The sequence below is a fragment of the Pleuronectes platessa genome, chromosome 15 (genome assembly GCF_947347685.1).
Source record: "Pleuronectes platessa chromosome 15, fPlePla1.1, whole genome shotgun sequence".
Taxonomy (NCBI): domain Eukaryota; kingdom Metazoa; phylum Chordata; class Actinopteri; order Pleuronectiformes; family Pleuronectidae; genus Pleuronectes; species Pleuronectes platessa.
The window spans coordinates 4,525,263-4,550,859 of NC_070640.1; the positions used below are offsets into that span (position 1 = coordinate 4,525,263).

At 42.5% G+C, this 25,597-nt stretch overlaps 1 protein-coding gene across 1 annotated transcript in view; it reads right to left on the reverse strand.

The window, feature by feature from the left end:
- Positions 1–522: 522 nt before the first annotated feature.
- Positions 523–25,597, reverse strand: part of mtnr1bb (melatonin receptor 1Bb) — a 30,596-nt gene continuing 5,521 nt past the window's right edge. Inside the window, exons 2-4 of the mRNA XM_053441570.1 lie at positions 2,240–2,358; positions 1,788–2,132; positions 523–960 (exon numbers count right to left, since the gene is read on the reverse strand). Of these exons, the coding sequence (XP_053297545.1) occupies positions 523–960; positions 1,788–2,132; positions 2,240–2,358 (902 nt within the window). The remainder of the gene's footprint in view (positions 961–1,787; positions 2,133–2,239; positions 2,359–25,597) is intronic.

Below are 25,597 nucleotides of genomic sequence, written 5' to 3' on the forward strand. Positions count from 1 at the left end.
ATGAGACACAGACCGACACCACCCCCCCCCCCCCCCCCCCTTTTACTAATCTGGCTTTTAAGGTGAGCCAAGTTGCACCGTTTGAGGCTTGTGAAGTTACTAAAGAGAGAGGTGTCTGTTTACCAGTGGTCACCCAGTCAGTGTGGAATAGGTCTGAGAGTCTACAGCAGCAGACATTAAAGGACATTACATTTTTAATGTAATATTAATGTAGCAATCAGATTGTTTTTAGAGTAAGAACAAGGTGAAACTGCAACGCTCGGCTCCATTCTCACAGGAGGCGACGTCTAATAAATGTTTTCTCTGCTCCATCAATCACAGAGAAATACGTGCAGGTTCTTCTACTGAGGATATAAACTTCAGTTCTTTCTCAAAACTACATAAAAAAGATAAACACGTGTTCGTGTGCCAATAGAAAACCGAGCCCTGTTTTCCAGTTTCACCTGTTACTCGACTCTTTAGCTGCACAACCGTCTGGAGTTCACATAAATACAGGATTTACTAATGTACTACTACTGGGTTTCACTCCTTGTTGACGTGATCTCTCACTGACTCGTTGTTGTTGTGCGGTGGCGGTGCCGGCGGCGGCGGCGGCGAGTGCTTGCTCCTCATGCTCCTGCCTTCCGTGGCGGCTCGGGAAGTCTCTGTCACGAAGAGCCGGGTCACCCACACAGAGGTGACGATGCGTTTGTACTCATTCCTGAAATTCCTGTTGAGCAAGCCATAGATGATGGCGTTCAGACAGCTGTTGAAGTAGGCCATGAAGTAGCTGACCACAAAGAGCCACTCGGGGATGCGGGGCACCACATGGGACGGATCTATGGCCACCGCCAGGCCTATCAGGTTGAGTGGGGCCCAGCAGATGGCGAACAGCACAAACACCACGAACATGGTGATGAAATTCCGCAAGTCACTCGGCCTGAGGCGAGGGCCCTCCTCGGTCTTCACCTTACGTCGCACCTGGAGATAATGGAAACATACAAGAAGGGAATTAGGCTGTGGATGATGCCAGAAGGCGGCTTTCACACACACATACAGAGACACACAGACACACACACACACACACACAGGCTGCAGAACCTGGGAGCTGGTCCATCTACGTGCTTGTCAAACTTGATCACTCACCTGGAATCACAGGTGACGATTTTGCCAAATCTTTTTGTTAGAGCAAATATTTTGTATAGAAAATAATATAAAATGGCAGGATGACTGTTCATGTCTCATAGTGAGTGTTTTGGCTGGTTGCAGCTTTGGACTCTCTGGTCCACAGAACCCTGAAGCTGCACCAGGAGCTGTTTACCTGCTTATTCAAAGTGTGGTGAAGATCTAGTCAGAAGGAAAAGCCCAGAACTCGTCGGTACCGTTGTTTTAAACTTGCTGTTGTCGTGATCAACAACATCACTTAAGTTGATGAGCATTAGAATTTATAAATATTAAACATATGACGTGTCCAAATCACACCTAATTGAACTCTGCACTTCTTTGGCCTCATTATAATTCACATGAGATTTCTGGAATCGACAGGAAGATGCACTGAAAAGTCACAGCTTCAAAACTTTATTTGATATATATTTCAAGTCCATTGTAGATGAACTAGAACTAGAAGAACTCTGTAAGGTTGAAATGATCTTGTTATTTTCTGGCCTGAGGGGTTTTCCTGCTTGATTCACAGCTGAAGGCTTGTTTCCTGCTTGGTCTCTGAATTATTATTCACAAAGTCCCACCATTTAAAACCGTCTGTGCCTGTAAAGACATAACCAACCATGTAGAGAGGCAGGAGGACTGACCTGAATCACAAGTACCCATATGCGGAGATAGCAGAATGTAACCACCGCTATGGGGACCAGGAAGTGCACCACCACCACCGCCACCGTGTAGGAGGTGCTGACATTCTGGTCGAAGGTGCAGGAGTAGACCCGCGGGTCGTAGCGCAGCGACCCCACGAAGAAGTTAGGGACGAGGGCCAGCACCGTGAGCAGCCAAATCAGGGCCACAAACAGCAGGGTGTTGCGGTAGCTGTAGAGGCGGCTGTAGGAGAAGGAGTGGCAGATGTAGCAGTATCTGTTCACCGCGATCCCTGTGATGTTGAAGATGGAGCCGATGACACTCAGCCCCATGAGGAAACCACTGACCTGAACGGAGAGAGAGAGAGAGAGAGAGAGAGTATTGCAGTGTGTTGTTGTCAGACTGCTGTGTGAGTGGAGTCAGTGGAGGTGCAGTGGTACTGATGGGGTCTTACCATGCATTGTGTGTTTCCCAGCGCCCACCCGTCATGGAAGAGGGCGTAGAGGACCAGGGGGTACGGGTAGAAGGCGACCACCAGGTCAGCAAACGCCAGACTCACCACGAACACATTACCTGCAGGGGAAGACATGTTTCAAAGTTTTGCTTATTAATTATAACAGTCAGGAATAGACTGTTTGTTTGGCCTGTGGAAAGACTGAATGCATCTTTGGACTCTCTGGTCCACAGAACCCTGAAGCTGCACCAGGAGCTGTTTAGGAGCTTTATAACCAGGGCTGGGCAAGAAAAATAAAATGCCATTCTTTATTAAAAGAAAGAGACTAAAAGTCAAATTTATATCGATCTTATTCAAAGTAAAGAGGTGTAACACACACTGTAATCAAGATTATGCTAAACATATCTTGATCATATCTTTGGATTCTTTGGATTTTTCATGCTCCATCAACTGTGTCTCAAAATCAAAGATTATTTATTATCCATCAAGCAATTTAATAGTTCACGGTCAAAGTTTTATCCATTTTATGTTGATGAGGATGATGATGATGATGATGATGATGAGGATGAGGATGATGATGATGATGATGATGATGATGATGATGATGAGGATGATGATGATGATGATGATGATGATGCTTTCACTGCACGTTTCTCTGGGCTGTATTTTGAAGAGTTTCAAATGATAAAGACACAACTTTGAGTTGTTCGATCGACAAATAATCTCATCACCTCCACATTTCCACCCTTCAAACCACAATAAAAAAGTGAATAAATCACGAATTACAAGCTTGAGATTTGTGTGTGTACAATGAAATATGCTCATCTAACTCTGAACAGTAAATGGTTTTCTCATTCATGAAAAAATTATGTGATATTGATAGTAAAATCTTTATCTTAATATATTTACTTTCCACACCACCAAGCCCAAATCACACCTGAATGAAACGGCTCTTTTAACACTGGATTCACTCTTGAATGTGACGGTGAAGGTTTCACCTCTCACCTTCTCCTCTCAGCTTAATGAAGGAGTCTGCGTGTGCTCCGCCGGTCAAGATAAGCACATTCGATCCCGGTGGCACGTTGCCACAGACGGCAGGAGAAGTGTTCATATTCACTTCCATAACGCAATTATAAAGGCAATGCATTACCTTAATGAAATTATTCTTTCTCCAACAATGACCCTAGCGGGAGGTAAGTTATCATAAAATGCTGTTCACATTGTGTCGCTGTGTTCTGGGCATTTTCCCAACCGGGTAAACACTACACTGTTGCCTGGTATGCAATTTCCAGCGTGCTGTAACAGGCTATCTCAGCATTACCAGCTTGGTGTGATTGTTGGCTGAGTGGGCTGAGATTACATACCAGAGGTTTCGAGCCTCTGCCTCACAGCTGATTGCCACAAAGTTTTATCGGGCATGCCAGTCGCTGAGTTTTGACAGAGTGGAAGGACAAGCGTGTGGACACAGCCCTTGAGCTTCTGTGGCACTGGGGCACTCAGGTCCTTTTTCATCTATAGCTGATGAGCAGCCGAATCCAAAGCGTGCTCCGCGGTTCTCGAAACTGCAGCCATAAATAATCTTTCAATGCACAGGACCCTGACTTAGCAGGTGCTGCACGAAGAGGTGTAGGAGCTGTGTTTCTGTCTTGTTTGTCAGAACCAACACGGAGGTCTGTTGTGAAGGTGGATCCAGAGGTGAGTGGTCTGGATGCTCGTGCACCATCTAGGTCTCATATCTGTGGCTCACCTTGTGTGTCGCCTACAGACGCCTGCGAAGGTCTCTTGCAGGGGAGCGTTCAAAACTCACGATGCACAAACTGAAACTACTGATCAATCCTGGGTTCATCAGCACAGGACTGAAGTACTGCAGGGATCCCAGACCTTGGTGTTGAGGTGTGGAGAAGAGGGAGTCCTCACTCTTGCGTGTCCTCCTCCTCCTCCTCCTCTCATCTCGTATCATCCATCTGCTGTGTCACAAGTGCATCGCGAGAACTGCACTGGAGATTTATTTATAGCTTCAGCAAAGCATGAACCGTTTCTACACACTTATTTTTCTGTAGCTGCGGCGGGTGCACATGTGGCTGTTAACCTAGAACTGTCACTGTGCCCCGCGATGCGCAAAGGGAAGCCAGCGATTCAACACATCCTGTACGCAAGGACATTTGTCCCCTCTTTTTTTTTTTTGGGTGCAGAAATCACTTTGGACTCGTCCATCACTGTCAGAGTGTCACTGAGGGCTGATAGAGATGAATTGTGGGGATTTGGCTGGTCAGCACCGAGTCACTTCAACTGATATATGAATTTTTTTTCCATTGCATGGTTCAGCAATGGTTCCAGATATCTGATGTTAACAATACAGCACATATTTAACCGTCTGTCTCACACCTTCTGGACATGACCCTCACTCACTGGAGTTTGGACTAAAGTATTTGACTGGTATTCAAAGGCCTATAAAATACCCATCCAACCGGAAGCTGTGTCATCCTCGGCCTCCCTGTACCTATGCAACAATGGTCTAGTATCGTATCCAAACTATTGCATGTTAATTTCAATATGCTCCTGTGAATTATCCTAAACTACATAGAAAATAACCCAGACTGTATTCAGAGTCCAATTTACTTGAGGCTGCTTTAAAGTGGGTGTCGTTTTTCTACACTGGTATGAACTCACTGTTTCACTTAACATAAATCTTTATTATTTTATATTCCCCTGCTTCATTGGCTCCATATTCCTTTATTCCAAACAGCCTCCAGGTTATAGAATATGCTTTTAATTAAATACGTATCCCACAAGTCGGGCTAGGTCAGGGTGATAATCACTTAACAGAGTTATAGCTTTATTATGCCTGTGTCTGCCTTTCTGTTTTACCCTGGCATAAAAAAGATAAGCTGCAAAATCACAGCATTCAGTCTAAATCAGTCACAAGCAACAAATATATATGTTGATAAGAGAAATGTCTGACTGTGGATGATTACTTATGCATGGGCTTACGGCAAATTCACCATGGCATCTTCATTAAAAGCTGATAAGAGTTCATAATGTAATACGGTTCATTTTTACCAGGGTATTTGAATATAAATTGAATTTATGCTGCAGGGATAAAGAACGTACTATACACTGAAAAAGGAGGGGGTGACATTATGTACCGTTTAAAAAAAATAAATCTTTGTAAGGGTCTTTTCATTATAGAGCTGCTCAAACGTTGTAGAGGAGGAATGATCTCCTCAGTTGAGATGGATTGATGCTCATTACTGGGCTGTTTTGTGCGTGTGTGGGCATGCGTGTCCCACTTTCAACACACAAATCACAAACGCACACGCACACGGAGGTATATCAGCATCGGAGGCAAAAGAAGCAGAGGCTGTTTATGCTCTAATCTTTGCTCGAGGGGTCTTTACTGAATAGATATGAGAAGCAAACTTTAGCTTCTATGTGCACAACAAAACTTTATTTTACTAGTTCTTTCAAAATCCACCCAGAAGAATGTCCATGTTCATTATTGAACTCTTTTTATATCTAATATGTATCTTATATGTAATGACATAGTTATAAACACATACTATTTAAACATGTGTTATTTACATGTTCTCTTTCCTCACACTGTCATCACAGCAGCTCCTTTGTTTAGTCTCTGTCTGGAACACATGGAGTTTCAGCACCTGTCTTTGATGTTCCCTGTGCCATTGTATGTTCCCTGTGCCATTGTATGTTCCCTGTGCCATCGTATGTTCCCTGTGCCATCAGATGTTCCCTGTGTCATCAGATGTTCCCTGAGCCATCGTATGTTCCCTGTGCCATCAGATGTTCCATGTGCCATCATATGTTCCCTGTGCCATAATTTGTTCCCTGTGCCATTGTATGTTCCCTGTGTCATCAGATGTTCCCTGAGCCATCGTATGTTCCCTGTGCCATCAGATGTTCCATGTGCCATCATATGTTCCCTGTGCCATTGTATGTTCCCTGTGCCATCGTATGTTCCCTGTGCCATCAGATGTTCCCTGTGTCATCAGATGTTCCCTGAGCCATCGTATGTTCCCTGTGCCATCAGATGTTCCATGTGCCATCATATGTTCCCTGTGCCATAATTTGTTCCCTGTGCCATTGTATGTTCCCTGTGCCATCGTATGTTCCCTGAGCCATTGTATGTTCCCTGTGCCATAATTTGTTCCCTGTGCCATAATTTGTTCCCTGTGCCATCAGATGTTCCATGTGCCATTGTATGTTCCCTGTGCCATCAGATGTTCCCTGTGTCATCAGATGTTCCCTGTGCCATAATTTGTTCCCTGTGCCATTGTATGTTCCCTGTGCCATCGTATGTTCCCTGAGCCATTGTATGTTCCCTGTGCCATAATTTGTTCCCTGTGCCATAATTTGTTCCCTGTGCCATCAGATGTTCCATGTGCCATTGTATGTTCCCTGTGCCATCAGATGTTCCCTGTGCCATCGTATGTTCCCTGTGCCATAATTTGTTCCCTGTGCCATTGTACGTTCCCTGTGCCATCAGATGTTCCCTGAGCCATCATATGTTCCCTGTGCCATAATTTGTTCCCTGTGCCATCAGCTGTTCCCTGTGCCATCGTATGTTCCCTGTGCCATAATTTGTTCCCTGTGCCATTGTATGTTCCCTGTGCCATCAGATGTTCCCTGAGCCATTGTATGTTCCCTGTGCCATAATTTGTTCCCTGTGCCATCAGATGTTCCCTGTGGCATCAAATGTTCCCTGTGCCTCTTTTGCTGCCATTGTTAAATTCTTCCTCCTGGTGTCTTATGGTCATTTCACTCAACTACTGGATACACAGTCCAACACGATTTGCGGAGGCACTGCAAATGAACGCAGTACCTCCAATCATTTCTCTATACGTATCTAATGTTGAGCATAAACGAGCCTGTAGGGGGCGTGCCAGAGGATCTCTCTTTACCACAGAACTTTGAGCAGAACATTTACATTCACAAAAAGATTTATTACACATCAGAGAAACTGAAAAAGCGTATTATGTCTCCTTTAAAACGTTCTCTCGTTTCCTTTGAACACTTACAATTCTCACAGTAAAGACTTAATGCCCACGTTTCGGATCATTAACCATCATTTACTAACATTAACTTTAACTATTAAAGTTTTTATATGGGCTTTTCAAAATGCGCTTACTTGGAATATATGTGTGCGATGGGCAGCTCGCCATAAGGAGGAGATCTTGTTAATTGTGATGCTAATGGATTTTTTCCGACAGTAAAACTTCCACATAATGAGCCATCGTGCCTTCACAGTTATTGTAATGCAAAGAAGAGCCGGACAAAAAACACCTCTTGATAAATGTGTTCTGGAAAGTGCTGCTTTAATTCTACCTCCAATTCATCCAGAAGTTCTTGACCTAACTTCACGACGTTGAACTCGTTGCCCTTCGACACCGAGTGCAGCTTATTCGGACCTGAGCTGCGTCCACTTCACTGTTAAATCATTCAGACAATTATCACACAGCTGTCAGATCCATGTTTGTTCTGCGAGGGCGAAACCCCACAAGGTTCTAATGCTGCCTGAACTATAACAAACGAGCCAGTAGTTACACTGCACTTACAAGACGTCGTCAATTATGAGAAATAATTGTGAGGGAGGAAGAACTCAAACATTTTTACTTCAGTAAAAGTTCAAATGAATAGACAAAAAGTTAAAGAACAAGTACAAGATTACTTTTCTTCTAGTAAAAGTACCTGCAGATTACTTAATGTAGTCTACTTCATACTTCACTGTGACTACTATGTGAACATGTAGTGGAAGCTACAGATATTTGTTGGCATATGTTGACGAGTAAAAGTGGAAAGTACCAGACTGTAGATCTAACAAAGTAAAGTACATATTAATGAATAAAGCAGTAATAAAGTAAATGTACTTTGCGACATCCCTCCACTGGAAATAACTGGCTTTGTGAAACTCTCACCACAAGTTCAACCTCAACTGTGCACCAAACCAGATTTCAATTAATAAATATGACAGATTTGAACTTTGTTTCATTTTTAACGTTGAAGCGCTGCTTACCGGATAATTAAATGGAAGTGCAGGGATGTTTCTTCATGACTGTGAGAGTCTTGTTTATTTCGGTTTGAGAGGAAATGAGCAGGAAAGTCGTTTTTGGGAACATTGTTGAGTGAATATCATCAGAAGTGGCGTCGTACAACCGGCGAGGCAAAGATAAAGGAGCCGAGGTGTTCTGGGTTTTGTTTACGCTGACACACATCCAGCAGACGTGTGTCGGTGCTGCTGAGAGCAGCTCAACAGATGGGGCTGTAATTATCAACAAAAGCAAAAAAAAAAGGGGGAAATCCTCTCTGTGATAAATACCGCAGATGTTTACGACTGCTCTGAGTATAACGATAATTCTAATGCATGAGGAGTGGATAAGCAGCCATTGCTGGGCATGCACTGCTTTGGCATGGACCCAGGGAATCTTGGAGTGAGTGTGTGTTTGTGTGTGTTTGTGTTTGTGTGTGTTTGTGTGCATTTGTGTGTGAGAGGGGGAGTAGTTCTCATTGCCATCAGCCCGAGAGGCAGCAGCAGCACGCAGTTGACAGAGCAGCAAGTGTTTCACATGTGGGAATCGAACAGACACTCACCGCGGACACACACCTGTGAGAACCTCTGAACCATCTGTTCACAAAGCCATGGACTCGTCTGATGATCACATCCCATTGATATTCACAGAAGGGACTCTGAGCTTGAATGTGTTCATCTTGTTTATGCTACAACCAACTTCATTTACCCAGAAGCCTCTTTCGGAACCAGGGTCATAATTTGAATGATTTCCATTATAAAGCAGGTGCATAAAGTTTCACTCGCTGTCGCATAGTAAACAGTGTGTTTGCACTGCTGCTTATTTATTCCTCTACTTTAATGTCTTTAAATTGCAAAACTTTAAGTTTGGACAACTGTTCACAAAGTTGGTCACTTAGTTTTAATTGCATAGGGTAATGTTGACAGATATTTATGACTGTGACCAACCGAATAAGTTAAACAAATTATATGTATTGTGCAGTTTCCCCTCGTTGGCAGTAAGAAATGCAGAAGGGGAAATATATTGCAAGGATTTTTCCTCTCGTTGGCTTATTTTGAACGTCTCTCCTGTGGGAGGACATGCTAGGCAGATTTGCCTTGCTTGCATTTAATTTATATTCAGTGAAGGAAGCGGAACCCCCCCCCCCCAAAAGACAAGAAAAATATGCTCTGGGAATAATGACAGGAATGGGGATTGACTCCAGAAGGGAGCGATGTGGAGGACAAAGTGCTCGGGGACGATAAAAGCTGTACTTTCATGTGGAAAGACGACGGCAAATCTCATTTAACGTGGGGTAAATAAATAATACGATTCCCCGCCAGACATGACCAGGACAATTAACCGCAGTGTTGTTTTATAATGAAGCTGTCAGCTCCGGGCCGTTCCTTCAATCTGTTAAAATGGAAGAACATCTCGCAAAGACAAAAAAGAAGATGAAGATCTGACTCGGTCTGCGAGGTGAATGAAGAAGGCTGTCAACAAAATTAGGAAAAATTTGAAAAGGGAGATTAAAGGTCAGCAGATGGGTAAGTGCGTTATAAAGGGCTGTTTTGGGGAAGAAGGAGCCGAGCTGCGGGGCTAAGCTTTCCATTTACTGGTTGATCTACGTTCTAACCCCATAGTCACAGGCTCTGGTTAGTGACAGGAAGAGTAAGGTGGTTAATAAAGGCAGCAGAAATGAATGTTCTCCTCTCAGAAGATAGAGAGGGGAGTCAGGACACCAAGAGAGAGCTCGGAGTGGAACCGCTGCTGCTGTGTGGGAGAACCTACTTCACATACCAAGCCCAGATAGGCGGAAGAAGATAGATGAATGGATGGATGGATAAAAGAAACATGTCATCACCGCTATACGTCAAGGCCCTTTCCTCGGCACACAGAGAAACATGTCTGTTCCCGTCGGAGCTTCTTCTCTCTGCTGATCTGCTCACTGCCTGCTCATATATGTCAGTTTGATCCCGAGGAAAAGCCTTCCTGCATCTTCCACCGGTATCGGCTCTCGTTTTTTGGCTATTCTCTCAGCTGAGATTTGAATGCTCTGACCCAATAACCCTGCTTCCTTGCTCCCTAATGATCCCACTTTCACTGCAGCGGCTTGTTTTTTTCTTCTTCTCTCGCCTTGTTTTCAGAGGTTGGATGTATTTTCCCTGAGAGGAAAAGAGACAGAGCGCACACTGAGACAGCAAGGTGGATGGTCAGGCCGGGCAGCAGGTCTGAAATGGATTGGAAGCTTGTCGGGCTGTACCACTACGGGAGGAAAATGACCTTTTTATGGGCAATTTGTCAACCTCCCCCCCATTCATATTGAAAACGAGTTCACAGAGGAGAAGTAATGGCAAAGTTTGACCCTGCTCTTATACAGGGCAGACAATAGCAATTTACGGTCATGAATATTCCGAATACAATATTCCATCTCAGCTGTTTACATGGCTAATGAAAATTAATATTCCGCTAATATTCGTGCAGCATACTAACTTAAAATGCCTCCAAGAAGTCGTTAATACTTTTAAAATCTAATCAAAATAGTTGTGTGCATAAACAAAGCCTGTTTATATCCAACATATATACGTATACATTCTGTATATATGTGTGTATATTTTGAATGGGCTGAATGCTTGTTTAGAGAAAACATAAAAATATTTACATATCGAATAGCATTTTTTATTTGTATAATTTCTGGATAGTGGGAGCAAGTGGAGATGTATTATCAACTGAACCTTAAAGTTTTCACTTCAGGTAATGACTGTGTAATGATTTAAATTGTACATCCTAAGCTTCCCTGAATTGACAATGATTTCAAGAAACAGCTTAAAATTACTGGAAAAAGTCAATTAAAAAAAACGATTAATTCAAATTCAGATAACCGGTACAAACAGAGGCTGAGTGTTTTATAAACAGATTCAATCTGACCAAAGGTTTGTGAAAAGAGTTCAGAGCATAGAAACTAGAAGCAGATCTTCCCGAGCTGAGCGCAGAAATATGGGACGTGAGGAGTCATTAGAGCAAGTGAGATATTCTCCAGAACACCAGACGAACATAGACGTGATATATGACAGCAGCTCTCCAGTGAACGCCTGGTGTATGAGCAGTTACAGATGTCTATCACATCTGTAGGACAGAGCACAACACTGAAACTCTCCATACAGGATGCAACGAGTGCTGGAAGCATCACCCCTGATTCACCTGAGGGCAGAGCGATAAACAGCAAGAGGCTTGTCTATACATCACACCCTCATAACTACCAACAGAAGGAAAAACTGAAAATATCCTTTTTCTACATTGCAAAGAAGTGTTGGCTTTACCTCTATATATATATGGTAATTGAATATGAGTTTATCTTCCCAAACGCCGAGATATTTATATTCTGGAACCCTCTTAATAATGGATTCCTGTTCAATGGGAACATGAAAGTTTTTGCAACCAGCACCTCGAGCTGTACGTCTGCTTCTGCTTTGAAACCAGCTTTGCAAAGAGGCTCTTCCTCTCGCTGCCTCCCCCGGGTCCCTCCCCTTTGCCTCCATCAACTCTCTTTACTTTAGAGGCATCGGCACAGATTGTTAACTAAGTGTAAACAGTGTGCAGCTTCCAATATGAGGCTTCATTCATGAATTGCATTCATCTTAAGTAAACACTGGCGGTAATCCCTAATGTCAGTATGTCAGTAATGAATTCTAAGATATTGAATAAAAACATGATGAAATCCACATTAGTAGATTATTTAATCAACTCACATATACAGCATACTAAAAACTAGATTGCCACTCTGTGCTTATGTTGACCTTTGACCTCTGAAATTTGAATAAATTCCCTTAAGATTGACTTGAGATATCAGGGTCAAGAGGCCAACAACGTGTTTCTTGAGGCCGTCTTGACTTTTGACCTTTGTTAACCCAAATCTAATCAGAGTCTAAGTGAACATTTGTCCAACATTAAAGAGGAATCTCTTAAGGCATATTAAAATAATATGTTCATGAGCCACCAGAGGGTTTTGAGAGGTGAAGTTTGACCTGCACATTCTTAGCAAGTCCAAGTGAATGTGGTAATGACATTCCCTGAGTGATATATGACGTTCAAAAGACCAAGAACATATATCCTCCATGGCATTCACCTTTCATATCTTGACCTCCAAATCTGTGGCAAAAAAAGGAAATCCCAAATCTTCAGCATTCTCTGCTCAAACTACTGGAGCTTTTTTTAATATGTGTATTTTTATCCTGTTCTTTATTCAGTTTGGACAAAGTTTTTCCATTTGACTTCCTGTCACACCACTTTACTTTTATGCCTCTAGGGGTTTGAAGTTAACACAACACAGCTGACCACAAACACAAACACAATCCTCCCGCTTCGCTCTTTGCTCTATAGACTAATTAAACGAGAACCAATTAAGGGAGCTGCTGAGCACTGTAACCTCGACATGCAAACCAACCGGAGCTGCAGAGTAAACCACCTCCAAGCTGATCCTGCTCAGTCAGGCAGAGGAAAGGAAAGAACCAAGGTGTAAAATGATAAAGTGCCGTTTCTCAACCGAAACACAAATCACAACATGAACGATGAAGATATTTACTCATTTATTTTAATTACAGCAACAACAACAGCATTAATGTAATGTTGATCAATTCATTTCTATTATATAACCTTTGTAAAACTAAATGTGTGAAACTTCAATCCACTTATAATATTGACTTATGTGTGTTGAGATTATAAAAATGTTTTCAATATTTGGCCCACAGTTCTGCACATCGTTTATTATGTAAATGAGCGATGTGCTGTGCCCCAGCACACAGACCGTTTGCATATTAAACTTCAGTTGTGTTCGTTTGTTGTGACAAAGCGGCACTTCACTGCCCTTCAAGCTGTCATGCTCAAAGGGCAAAACTGAAACTAACTTCACCGTAATCAGGGTGGGCTGCTTGTGTTTATAACTGTTTCTCCAACTGAACACTTTGTGCCAGTGTAATGTGTGTGTGAACTTGTACAGCTCGGATACATTGCTGGCACATGTACACATTTTATTTTTGCATTTCTTATTCTGTAACACAAGTTTTCATATCGACATATATATTGGTTAAGTTCTAATAACAGTATATTCATAGTATATGTGTGTGAAGGGAATGAAATATTTTCTCCATATAAATCAGAACTAATTAGATCTTTTTTTTCTTTTCTACCATGCATCATATCTCATATCTGACAAATGGAAATGAGAACTTTGTTTTTAAATGATTTGTTTTGAGCCTGATTATTATGGCACAATGGAAAAACTATTAATTGCATTTTTTTAGGGTTATTGACATTATTATTTATTGCTCTAGTGGTGGGCAATACTAGTTAGTTATATGAGCAATATAAAAGTTATCATTCAGACTGAAAAGTCAGCAGGAGAATAATTAATTGGAATAGACTGAGTGAACAACACAAATACTAAACATCCACCATGAACCTGAGCAGGTGTCAGTCAAGCTTCAGGTCTCTGTGTATGAAATGTAAAGAAGTAACTGATAAACTAACAGACAAGAAAATGGGCTTTAGAAAAAGAACAGGAAGGGAAGTACCTGGTGAGAGCGTTACACTGAGTGAAGCCTTGACTCGACAGATGGTTCTGGGTGTGATGACTGGAGCAATGTGACTATATTACCATAAACAAGAGGGCGCGCAGAGTTGGCGAGACATCAGAGAAAAAGGGACTGGGAATAAAATCTCCCAGTTCTGAGGTGTGCAGCACCTTTATCAAATCAAAACGACTCCTTTTGTCGCGGCAGACGTGGTAAAGTGTTCTCCTGTCTGACAGCTACTTTGTCTTGAAGCATAATGACGGGAGACAATGCTTGTCTTTCAAAGAATTTGTCTGGCCCTTGCATAATTAGCACTGTCTGGATATTTGGCAGGTTTGAGCTCGGGAGTGTAGTCAGGGGCCCTTCTTGGCTCGGCCAGTTCAGGCCTCGTGCTGCAGAAGGGAGTCATTCAACACACGGAAACTCAAAAGTCTGGGGGACTGCTCGGCTAAATACTTTTCTGCTTTTTGAAGCAACCATCCAACCATCAGCTTATCCGAGCTCAGGTTAGGGAGGTAGAAGGTCTTTCCAGCTCTTCCTGGGGGATACGGAGCCTGTTGTTAGGCCAGATGGGTAATGTAGTCCCTCTAGGGAGGTCTGGGTCTACTCCAGGGTTCCCTCCTATGGAAGGAGGCCTGGGAGGCTTCCTGATTACATGCCTGAACCCCCTTTTGTCACTTTTCAATGTGAAGGAGCTACTCACCCATCTCTAACCTTGAGCCCCGCCACCCGACAGAGAAAACTAATTTCGACCGCTTCTCTTTGCCATCTTGTTCTTTAAGTTGGAACTCAGAGCTTTCAGAAAATATGAAATGTATAACTTGGAGTGTCTCACCCACTCTGTCCTTTGGCAAAACTGTGTCTTTACACTTTGGAAAATACTTTTACAGAAACATAAATGAAAAGCTATAATCCATAAGGTCGGTGTTGGTCAAAGAGTTTGAGACAATGCAGTGTAGGACTGACAGGCTAATAGCTGAATATAAAACCCTCCATTATGTAGCACTATGGTTTTAAAAATAGATCCAACTTCACTGAAAAGAATACGTTATATAATATAAAATACATGTTAGCCTCTATCTTTAATGTAATTTGTGCTGGAAGTAGGAAGTTTTAAAAACTTAGTGATTGAAAAAAAAAAAATTGCTCTGTAAGATTTTGGACTGGTTTGGTCTCGAATGACATCAAATAAAACTCCCATGATGCAATAGTATCTTCAGTACTGCTCCGTGTGCTACATAGTGCATGTGATGTCTTCTGTTCGGCTGTGTGCATGTGATATGAGCCGGAGTCCATGTGAAACGCTCTCAAGTTATTTCTCATGATTTTGCCAAAGACAACACGATTTGGGAGAAATTTGCTCAATGGGAGAAAATCGGCTTACAAAAGAGCACTGGAGCCAACACACACACACACACACACAGACACACACACACGCACACACACACACACACACACACATACACACACACACACACACACAGAACCAGATTAAATCTTTGGTAGAACTTTAAGGCAAAATCAGAGAGAGATGAACACTGGGGGCTCAGTGGTATTAAGTAAAACAGTGATTTCAGAATAAAAGAAACTATAAAAAAAAAAAAAGAATAATATGACTTTCTGTAAAATGAAATCGAAGTAATAAGAATAGGATAAGATATATGAAAAAGGGACGAAGCCTTCAGTCCATACTCTGTGTTCATTTCGTCCATATTTCTGCATGTCTTCTTAAAGTTTACTGATACAGGCGAAACAGAGCACCACTATGAAGCCAACAGTTCACGTGAGATAACCTCGAGACACGAGAAAGATACTAGAGGCATCTTGTGAAGTACAACCGCCTCCACCATCGCCAAGTTTGTTATTATCAGAAACTCTCGTGTCTGTGCAGCCCCTCTAGCGGATGTGTTTTGTTTGAAAACCACGTCAACGTATAGGAAAGGCCTCTACACTTCACTTCACTGGAACTAGACATTTAAAGTTTTCGTGAAAACTGCATTTTTTAATAATTTTGGAGAACCGTCCCTCTCAGACTGAGACACTCTCATATCGACATTCAGACCAGATGTCTGATGCAGCTGTCGACCTGTGACGGCCACTGCTTGCCAGTGTGCTATCTTGAATCTTGAATGTGAACATCCTTAAAGAGAAAGAGAGGGCGAGAGAGAGAGAGAGAGGGAGTCCTCAGGATCTCAGGATAATGAGAACACATCTGTGAAATTGAGCAGTTAAGAGGCTACAGTCGAGTTGAAGCTTGGTATCGATCAGGGCAACAACTGAAGAAGCATCGAAAGTTTCAAGGACTCTGTGTCGCAAAGTTCAAGTTCATCGGAGACTCGAGTCGGGTGCATTGACGTGCACAGGACAGACAGGAAGCTCCAGTTTATCTCCAGCTCTCTTTAAGAAACTGCCCACGCCCAGTGAAGGAGGACGGAGGTGACAAAGTCCAAGACACAGCTCTTTGGGGATCACTGGGCAGACGAGCAGCCGGTACAAAACAATGAGTCCATTGTGTTCAGTGCTAATTGAGAGCGTGAACCATATCCACATCTGCATATGACTCAGTTGTTGTTCTTTGACTTCGCACATGAAGCACGTCCCTAGAGCGGCCGGCTTCCACCTGCGTGACGTGGTGAACATCAACACATCCTCTCTCTAAGGTTAAAAATACTCTGTGCATTTGTAGTGTCTCGACCAGACTGCTGTTATTATCAGGATGGGTTAATGACTCAGTTACAATCCTCCAGTTGATTCTCACTGCTGCTTGTGCTGCAGCAGATCACATCTCTTCCATATTACCTTCTCTGCATTGGCTCCCTGTAGAGCTCTAAACTCTAAATGTTTCCCCTTATGTACAGATCCCTTAATGAAGGAGCTACATCATGTCCTTAAGAGCTCGTGGTGCCTTATTGTCCCGTTGCACTCTAAACGCATGCCTGTGGTTCATAGAGCCTCTGTAGGGCCTCAGGCTACCAGGCTCCTCTCCTGTGGATCCAGCTTTGGATCCGTGAGGCAGATCGTTTTTCTACATCCAAAGTTAGCCTTAAAACTTTCCCCGTTTAAGCTTATAGTCACAGCTGTACTGCTGTGGGCCTACACTGCTGGGAGAACTCCCCTGGTACACAGAGAACTTCATTTCTCCCCTTTAGTCGGCCCTGAACCCCCCTTAGCTCGGCTGCTGTATGCTTAGACCACTGGGAGAACTCCCATGGTACACCGAGAACCTCTTTTACTTTACTTTTACTTCTTCTACGTATATTAGAGTACTTGGTCAGGGTGGGGAGAACATCTGGACATCTCTGGTTTAAAGAAGCTACTGGGAACTGTGAAGGTGAAGAACACAAAGTCATACAGCTCGTCAATCCAACTGTCCAATCCCATCTTATTTTGCAAATAAACGACAAGAACATCTTGTTATTAGAAATCATAACCAGTCTATTGCACAGCAGTGCTACAAGCTGAATGCCTGTGTTAGCATGCTAACGTGCTGATGTTTAGCAAGTCCAGTGTAATGTTTACTATGTTAATCATAGTAGATTTGTCCGTTGGTGCACCAGCAGATAACAGCTTGGGGGGAATTCAGTAAAAGTGAGTTTATGCTATGATGCTTATCGGTATATAGGTTAAAAAAAATTCACATAAATCCATTCAAGAGTTGAAAATATATTCAGTCCGAACATATTCAGTTGTATCCTAATGTTAACGATGCAGCTGAAAATGACTTATATATGATATATTTTCCTGGAAGTTCTTAGCTTTAACCCAGAAGACCAGATAGACCATCCCGAGGAGGGTGGAAGTGTCAGTGGCTGATCTGGTGTCAGCTCCTTATCGGGGAAACCTTCTTACACTTGGCACTAGTTTATTCTTTCAGTTTATCTTTGAGGTAAAGTTTGTTGTCACATTGGTACTTTTCTCTTTATGCTGTTGTCAGCAACACAATCTAATGATAAATAACAAGTCATAGTGATTCATTGCAGCTTGAGTTGATAATAGTTGGCAACTACAGAGCAAATCCTGCATTTCACCCCCGCCTGCCTTTCCCAGCAGTTCAGACCTCATCAGCCCGGCTATAGGGGGTGATGCTGCTGCTGGCCCACCATGGAACCACAGCTCACCAGTTCAGCTTGCTACCGTCCGACCAGTTGCTGCAGCACATTCAGTGGCTCTGTGCTGCATTGCCTTAGCAGAGGATTCTGATATGAGACAGCCGGTTATACACACACAACAATAATCTTAAATGCTCTTCAGTGAGAGGAGGACAGACGTCCTCAGTGGAGTCCACTCAAGTTTATTAGGGACCTGCATGGAAAGATCTACGTTACCTCTCCACTGCACTGTACATGTATAAGTGTGGTCATGAATAAATCAGCTGTATAAAGATTCAATGAAAGATGATCTATGTCCTAAATGTTCAGGAAAGTTATGATAAAGAAAACCCAACATTTTACAGTTGGAATTTGGTAAATGTGCAAGGAACAGTCAACTACATTTAAAACCCCAGGGGGACAAGAAAATTAACCAGAGTAAATTCTTATTATAGAATTATGGAGGCTGTACTTGTTTATAAACTAGATCACAGAAAAACAAATAAAATGTTCATGTTCAAAGTGTAAAATACAGAATAAATTACTCAAAGACTTCAGGGACGTGTTCATTAACTCTCTAACTTTAACCGAAGTAACGTTGTTGTCCAAACCGAACCACTGGTGGGACTGTGGATGTCTCCGGGCTGACGGGTTTGAGCGCTCGCCGTCCGACCCAATCACCTCCCGGCGACTCCACTGCTGTTAATGAATGTAGCGCTTCATTCATTCAAGAAATTGCCCCTGAACATAATCCAGCCAGTGATTCCATCCTCTGCATGAAAAGTGTTTGCTGCTGCAGTTTTAATCTGTAGAAAAGTAATTTCTGGGAAAATGTGGGTTGAATATTCTCCCCTACTACCAGCAGCGTATTATACATCCATGCAGAAATATTAATTATGGCAAAAACAGGGACTTTAAATTGGTAATAAGAGCAGGAAACGACATAAGCAATAGTTTTATAATCACTGAGCAGAATAACATCGAATTTTAAGGAGAATATGAGAAAATAGTTGACGAAACAACTTCTGCCCTCTGTTCTTATTGCTGTGTGTGGAGCCCTGGTTTCTGAGGCACCAGTACGTACTGCTGGGCTCAGTGATGCCTCAGGCTTCCTTTTGCTGTTGACTTATAAACGTAACAAACCTATAAACATGTCGGCGGTTTGACGAATACAAGGAAACAAGCTGGAAATGATTAAAGTTTTCACTCCCCCAATGAATCACAGTGTTAATATAACAGCTCTGGTTCTTTGCCCTGTCGGCTTTCGAGGTATGCTTTTTTTTTCACAAGCGTAATTGAAAGTATAATCAGTGATAAATTAATCTACTTATCATATCCACCCATTTCTCTTCCTTGCAGCTGTAGCTTCTTTGGGCATCACATTTTGAATAGGCTTCTTCTTGGGCCTGACCTCAGGTGTGAGCTCACATTGCACTGACGTCCAAACACTCAGGTGGTTGTCCAGGTGTTGTCAGGTTTCCACGGGTCAAATTTGTTTTTCTATCAGGTCTAATTAAACTTCCTGTTTCCCCGACATGCCACGGTGACACATGTAGTGCACGTGTGCCTGAGAGCAGCCGACTTCTTGTTGTTTTAGAGATGAAGTGTTTTTCAAAACAAAGAAGCTCCTTCATGAGCTTCTTTGGCGGAGGTCGACTGGTTGAAATCATCAATGTGATTCTACGAATAATTCGATTTGGAAAGAGTCAACTTCACACCTCAAACTAATCTCTATAAAGAGATTCTGCATGTGAATTTGCAGAATCTGTAGTTGAAGGACATGTTTTTGTGGCTATAAGCCTATTAGTTGTGATTATTCTACTTTGACCAATCACGTTTGAGCAGGCTTTGGTGAAACAGTCCATGTGGAGAGTTTGGAACACACTGATAGAAATGCATCAGCTATCCGCTTTTTTAATTAATCGACATTCATAGAGATACCTGATAATACAACACCTTCAAGAAGTAACACTGTGTTTTGTGTGTAGAAACAATCGACTTGAGTGATGCAACAAACTAATCAGACTGTAAACGGTCGATGGTTCACGGAACCTGACCCTCGGTCTGGAGATCAGCTGTCTGCACCTGAAACCCACAGACATTGGCTGTGGTCCCAGAGGTCGGATGATAAACCAACGCCTGTGAAAGACGCCTCGGACCACGATCCGCTCCAATGGAACAAGAAACAGCCTGTCTGGCATCATCTGAATATTTATAATACAGGAGAAATACTGTTGACATTATTCTTAAGATAATAAAACCATCTACTAGTGTCCATTACAGAAAAAATATAACATCACTATTATGTTATATATCAACAGATGTGTGATAGCAACGAGTTCTGCCATTTGTTTCCCTCTGGAGAGTTTTAAAGGACTAGAACATTACTGTCTGTCTGTCTGTTGAGTAACAGAGGCATGTTGTTGGTCAGACCCTCGAAGGCTTCACGGGGAAACAGAGATTTTGCTGCTGACTGTTTATCTTTAGCCGAGGCGGTTAATCCAGCTCCAGCTGCCTCTCAAACCAGATGGAACCTTGCACCCAGCGTCTTGTACAGTGAATTACTTACAGTGTGAGGAGAGTGCCAGTGGGGGCGTCACAAGGAGACGAACAACTTGATGGTGTTGTCGTCTGCCAAGATGAGCTCAACGAACAATTCACTCAGCCTCAGGCGAGCCGAGCCCTCCGTTACCCTCACTTCTCCCGAACCCCCCCCACATTTAGAATGCTCTGCACCTCGTCTGTTTTCCCCTTCATTCATTCCTTCACATTAACAATCCCATTCTGCTCAGTCTGACGGGGGCCTGTGCTGCCAAGTCAACCAGGCTGTGAGGTTTAACAGGAGATTCACCTCAATCTCCCTCTAAACTCTCTGGCTGTATTAGAGTTTAACATCCAGATGGGAAGTCTAAATCTAAAACAGAGGGTCGTGCAAAGTAGATATGCTTTTTGACTTTAAAGCAAAGATGGCAAATATTAGCTATATAACAAACTCTCCAGCTCGGGCTGTGGTGAGGAGGTTACTAGATTCTGAGTATTGTGTTACACTGTGTCTGCGATTCAGTTTAAAAAAAAAAAAAGTCCACACTGGATCCACATTATCCTGTGATTCTGTGTCTGACTGGCTCCTCCACCGAGCGCAGCAGGCCGACATTAAGTCTGTTTAGTCCTGGGAGATTGACCTTTGAAGTGCACACTGAACTGTGAAGCAAAGCAGATGATTAAATCAGAAAGCTTGTCTTAGCTCGTCATCACGACCGTGAACATTGGGAAAATAAAAAGTCGAGATTAAAGCAGCGCAGCACAGATGAAGAAATTACTATTGACATTATTGATTATGAAACCACCAAAACAATTTTTTTCCCAGGCGTCATTCTCCGTTATGCAACAGCCTTCCACGTCATAACTTGCAGAAATGGACCCAGTTGACCGACAGCAGTCTTTGAAGGGCTTTGGTTTCTCTGGGCATTCTGTGTTTGATCAGAATACTTGGCATTTTCGATGCACAGCGTTTTGAGTCTGTCGGCACTGCCAAGTTATTCCAGGGCTGGGAGCACGGGGGCTCTGACTGGGAGTCTGGGAAACACAGGAACAAATGAGCTATAGTTTCATTTGAGTCTGCACGTGATGAGTCTGATGAGCTTTTCCAGATTATTTAAATTCAGTCAAACTAGTTTAAGACATTAAAAAGTTTCCACTGGTGAAAGTGAGGGAAAATGTATTCATGTAGGAAATAAGATGATTTTCCATTTTGACCTTGAGAAAGTTTGAAATACTGAAATACAAAAATTAATAAGATCTGGTTCAGTATTAAATTCAGTGTATTTTAAACCAGTCATATTCCCTTTTCACACATAGGTTTTCAATCAATGGATATATCTCCTGAAAGGATAAATTAAATCTCTTTAATAAAGAGAAAACCAGCTGATTGGAAACCAAACTGACATACAACACTTGAATGATTTGAGCAGAGCTCGGCTACGACGCAGTGGAAAAGTGTATCTTTCAATATCCTGCTGATATTAAGAAAGACGTTATAGATATTATTTGTACGTTTTGTTGTGATTTCTTTGGTTTTGTGAGACGATTCCGGTCGTGCTGTGAGAGTTTTCCGTTTGAACTTGCAGAAAAACGGTTTTAAAAAATGCCCTCAAAGTTAATCTGCCATCTGAACAGAAGATAGATTAAATTTTGAAATAACTTCTCAGATGCTTTTCACATTGCGGATTATACTTTTCACATTTGCCCTCTCAATCCGCAACACACATTTGCAGCCTTTTGCCTTTGTCCAGGAAGAAGCTTTCCTTCTGCCTCACTGTGTCTCTGCGTCTGCCCGAATCAGACGAGCTGTTTGTGGGTTATGTTTGCGGTTTCGTTTGCATGACTTCACTCCTGCACATCCATGCAACACCTCCCTCCCTCCTCTCCTCTCCCTCGTCCCATTCTCATTTTTCTCATCCTAGTTTGGCCTTGATTTTCCCTCATTTTCTACATTTCACCTCCCTCCTCCATTTCATTCTCTTCTCTTGCAGTAAATCCCTCGCTTCTTCCACCTCTTCACCCACTGCAGCCGGAGGGTTTTCAAAAACTGTTACATAATGCACTTCAAATTATCACAATGCATGTATTATGGATACGGGGAGGTATTGGTGGGGGGGGCATGTGATGTGAGGCAATACGGGATTTGATAAAGAATAAAGGGACAGATTTGCTGATCACTTGCTTTGCAGATTAAATCCGTTCAATCTATCGTGTTGATGGTTATTGAGATTAAATAAAATTGTTCTGTCAGTTGCTGTGTGTGTGTGTGTGTGTGTGTGCACTCATATGTGCAAACTTGTGCTACTGAATCATCCCCCGTCTCAGCACTAGCGTACTGATAACAACTGGGTGATTCTGATGACACATGACAGTAGTTCTTACATTGTCTCGGCTCTGCCTCTTCCCTTTAAAAAGCAGCATCACTCTCCTCTTTCTCATCGTGTGGGATTTCTCTCCTTTCCCTCTATTATCTGAATGTTGGGCTGTCTTCCTCTATTTTTTCAGCCTGTGTCCTGGACATTTCCCCCCTTTTTGAACTCCTTCCAACCCATTCCTCCTGCGTCTTTCTCTATATACCCTTGCTACTCTCCGCCTGTGCCGGTCGGAGCTCGTCCTGTTTTCTTTCTCCAGCTGTCTTCATTTGAAGGAATTACAGCAGTCATGCTTCAGCCAGATGATATGGGACAGCGTCTGGGCAGAGTTCAGGCAGGAGTAGACTCTCTGAGCACTTAAACCTGCTGGAATCATCCCCAGTAGTCATGTCTGACCTTCACTTCTGCCTAAACACTCACTGAGCAGGACGGAAAAAAGAAAAACAGTAAGACCAGATGATGAAAGAATTATATGGCAAACTCTCAGCACATACAGAAAATCCCCCAAAGCCTCACAGAGGCTCTCCTCGCATGCATTATAGATCAGTGGTAACTCCGCTCCCCTATGGATTCTACACAAAACCTCATAATGAAACCGGAGTGGTCAGTATCTGCCACAATGGGATGTCTAACGAGATGTCAAATTCAATTTTCAATGCGCAATTCCAAAGGATTCAATATCAAAATAAATTGATGAAGTCGACTCAAAGTGGCAACAGAGCCTGTGTGTCTAATCTCTTCTCCTTTCTTCTTTTTGAGCTACAGCTTAACACTTTGCATTTCCATTCCTCTTGCACTGTGATCTCCCCACTTCTCCCCACTGCTGCCTTTTCTCCAGCTCCTCTGTAATGCACATAAAGAAGGTTCCAGTGCGGTGCGTGGTAGGAGCCTGTCGTGCATCGGAGAGCTGAGAAAACTCCTCAGGATTCAAAATAAAAGGTCTGATCTGACAACCTGTTCAGTTGGCCGATGTCCTGTTTTGATTTTAATGAATTAAAATCAAACACCCCAGTGGCCCCCATGGCAAAAGACCTTCGTCAAGAGCATACATTATGGTTGAGTCCAGGAAGAGTCAAGGATCTGAGGATGCCTACTGGGTCATGGTGGAAATTAGGAGTATAACTATGTTTTAAAAGTAATGAGCAGAATATTAAAATCCATTCTAACCCCTAAGTGCTGATTAGAAATTCCAGATCAAGATCAGGGGCTTTCTACCAAACTATGAATCTATCAAAGTGGACAATGCAACCAAATGGATCCTGAGATCTGTTCAAACCCCGTTCGGAGGTGGTCTTGGATGTTTATGGCCACATTATTTCACTGTGTAGTTTCAATATTGTCCTGGGCCATATGAAGGACCACCTACTCCTACTTAAACATTTATATATATATATATATATATATATATATATATATAATATATATATTATATATATATATATATATATATATATATATATATATACGCTACTGAGGTCCATGCATTGATTACTTTAGTAGCCTAAATACCAACCCTGACCACCAGATAATGATTGTATGCGTGATGCTATTTAGAAAGATTTTAACCAATTTAATAAAAGTATCATTAACTCAGTCCCTCCTGACTCCGCTCGCTCTCTTTCTCTCTATCTCTACCACTCACACTCACACTGACTTATTGACAAATGACAAGTTGACGTACGTGATAGTTTACGTATAGAGGACCTAAGTGAGATCCGATCACAAGAGCTCACAGGAGACACATTCAGTTTTCCGATTTTAGCTCTGACCACTTGTCATGTGATCTCCCAGGACAAACGTTAACACCAGGTCGGAACGGGGACTACAATCCATCCACTTGAGATGTAAGTGATGCTGGAATAACAGGTGTAATCCACAGTGTGTTTAAACCACTGAAACCAGGGTTGACATGTTATTTATATCCACAAGAGAAACAGAAGCTTTTTAAAAATTAACTTCCTACAATCTGTATGCACCCTGCGTCTCAAACCAGTTTTTTTCCGCCGTCTTTCCGGTATGTGGTTTTCGTTGCTTTTCAGATTTGTCTCTAATAGTTTGTAGTAAAACCTCAAGATGAAAGTCCCATGATGCCCTGGGAAAGCTGAATGCCTAAAATGTAAAGTTGTGGAAAATAAACCAAGGAACGGTGTGAATAATCTAAAAAGCCGATAATGCTAAACAGCAATTCAATTTCTCTCTCCCTCTCACCTTTTTCACTTCTCATCGGTCACGCGTGCAAACTTATTTGCAGATTTTGCTCCCACTAAAACTATTTACCTACAGAAACCCAAAACCCATTTGTTACGGTGGTTCTGTTGTTAGATGGAGAATAAATCTGCCTCCTCGGTCGTCAACAGCAGCTGTCACAAGCCATATCCTCCTCTGTGAGGGCCTGTGATTAAAGGAATAATCACAGAATCAAACCCGATCGGACACAGACGTGGAGAGGCTCCTGGTCGATGGGGCAGATTGAGCTACTGCACTTTTGGTGCTTTTAGAAATAAACTCATCATTAAAGAGTCTGTGAGATCAGGTGATGCTGTTTGAGCAGCTTGTATCTCTGACTATGACAATCACACGGTTGTTGATCACACTTTGAAACCTTTAGACTTTGTTTTAGCTTCGGTTTAACTCAGAGTTTCGATGGAATTCTTTTTAAATAGAAGGAGGCGTCTCCTCGTTTTATGATTCATCCAGACTCTGTCCTCTGCTTTCATTATTGTGATAATTCACTCAGGTGTACGTTTGATTACTCCGACAGCTG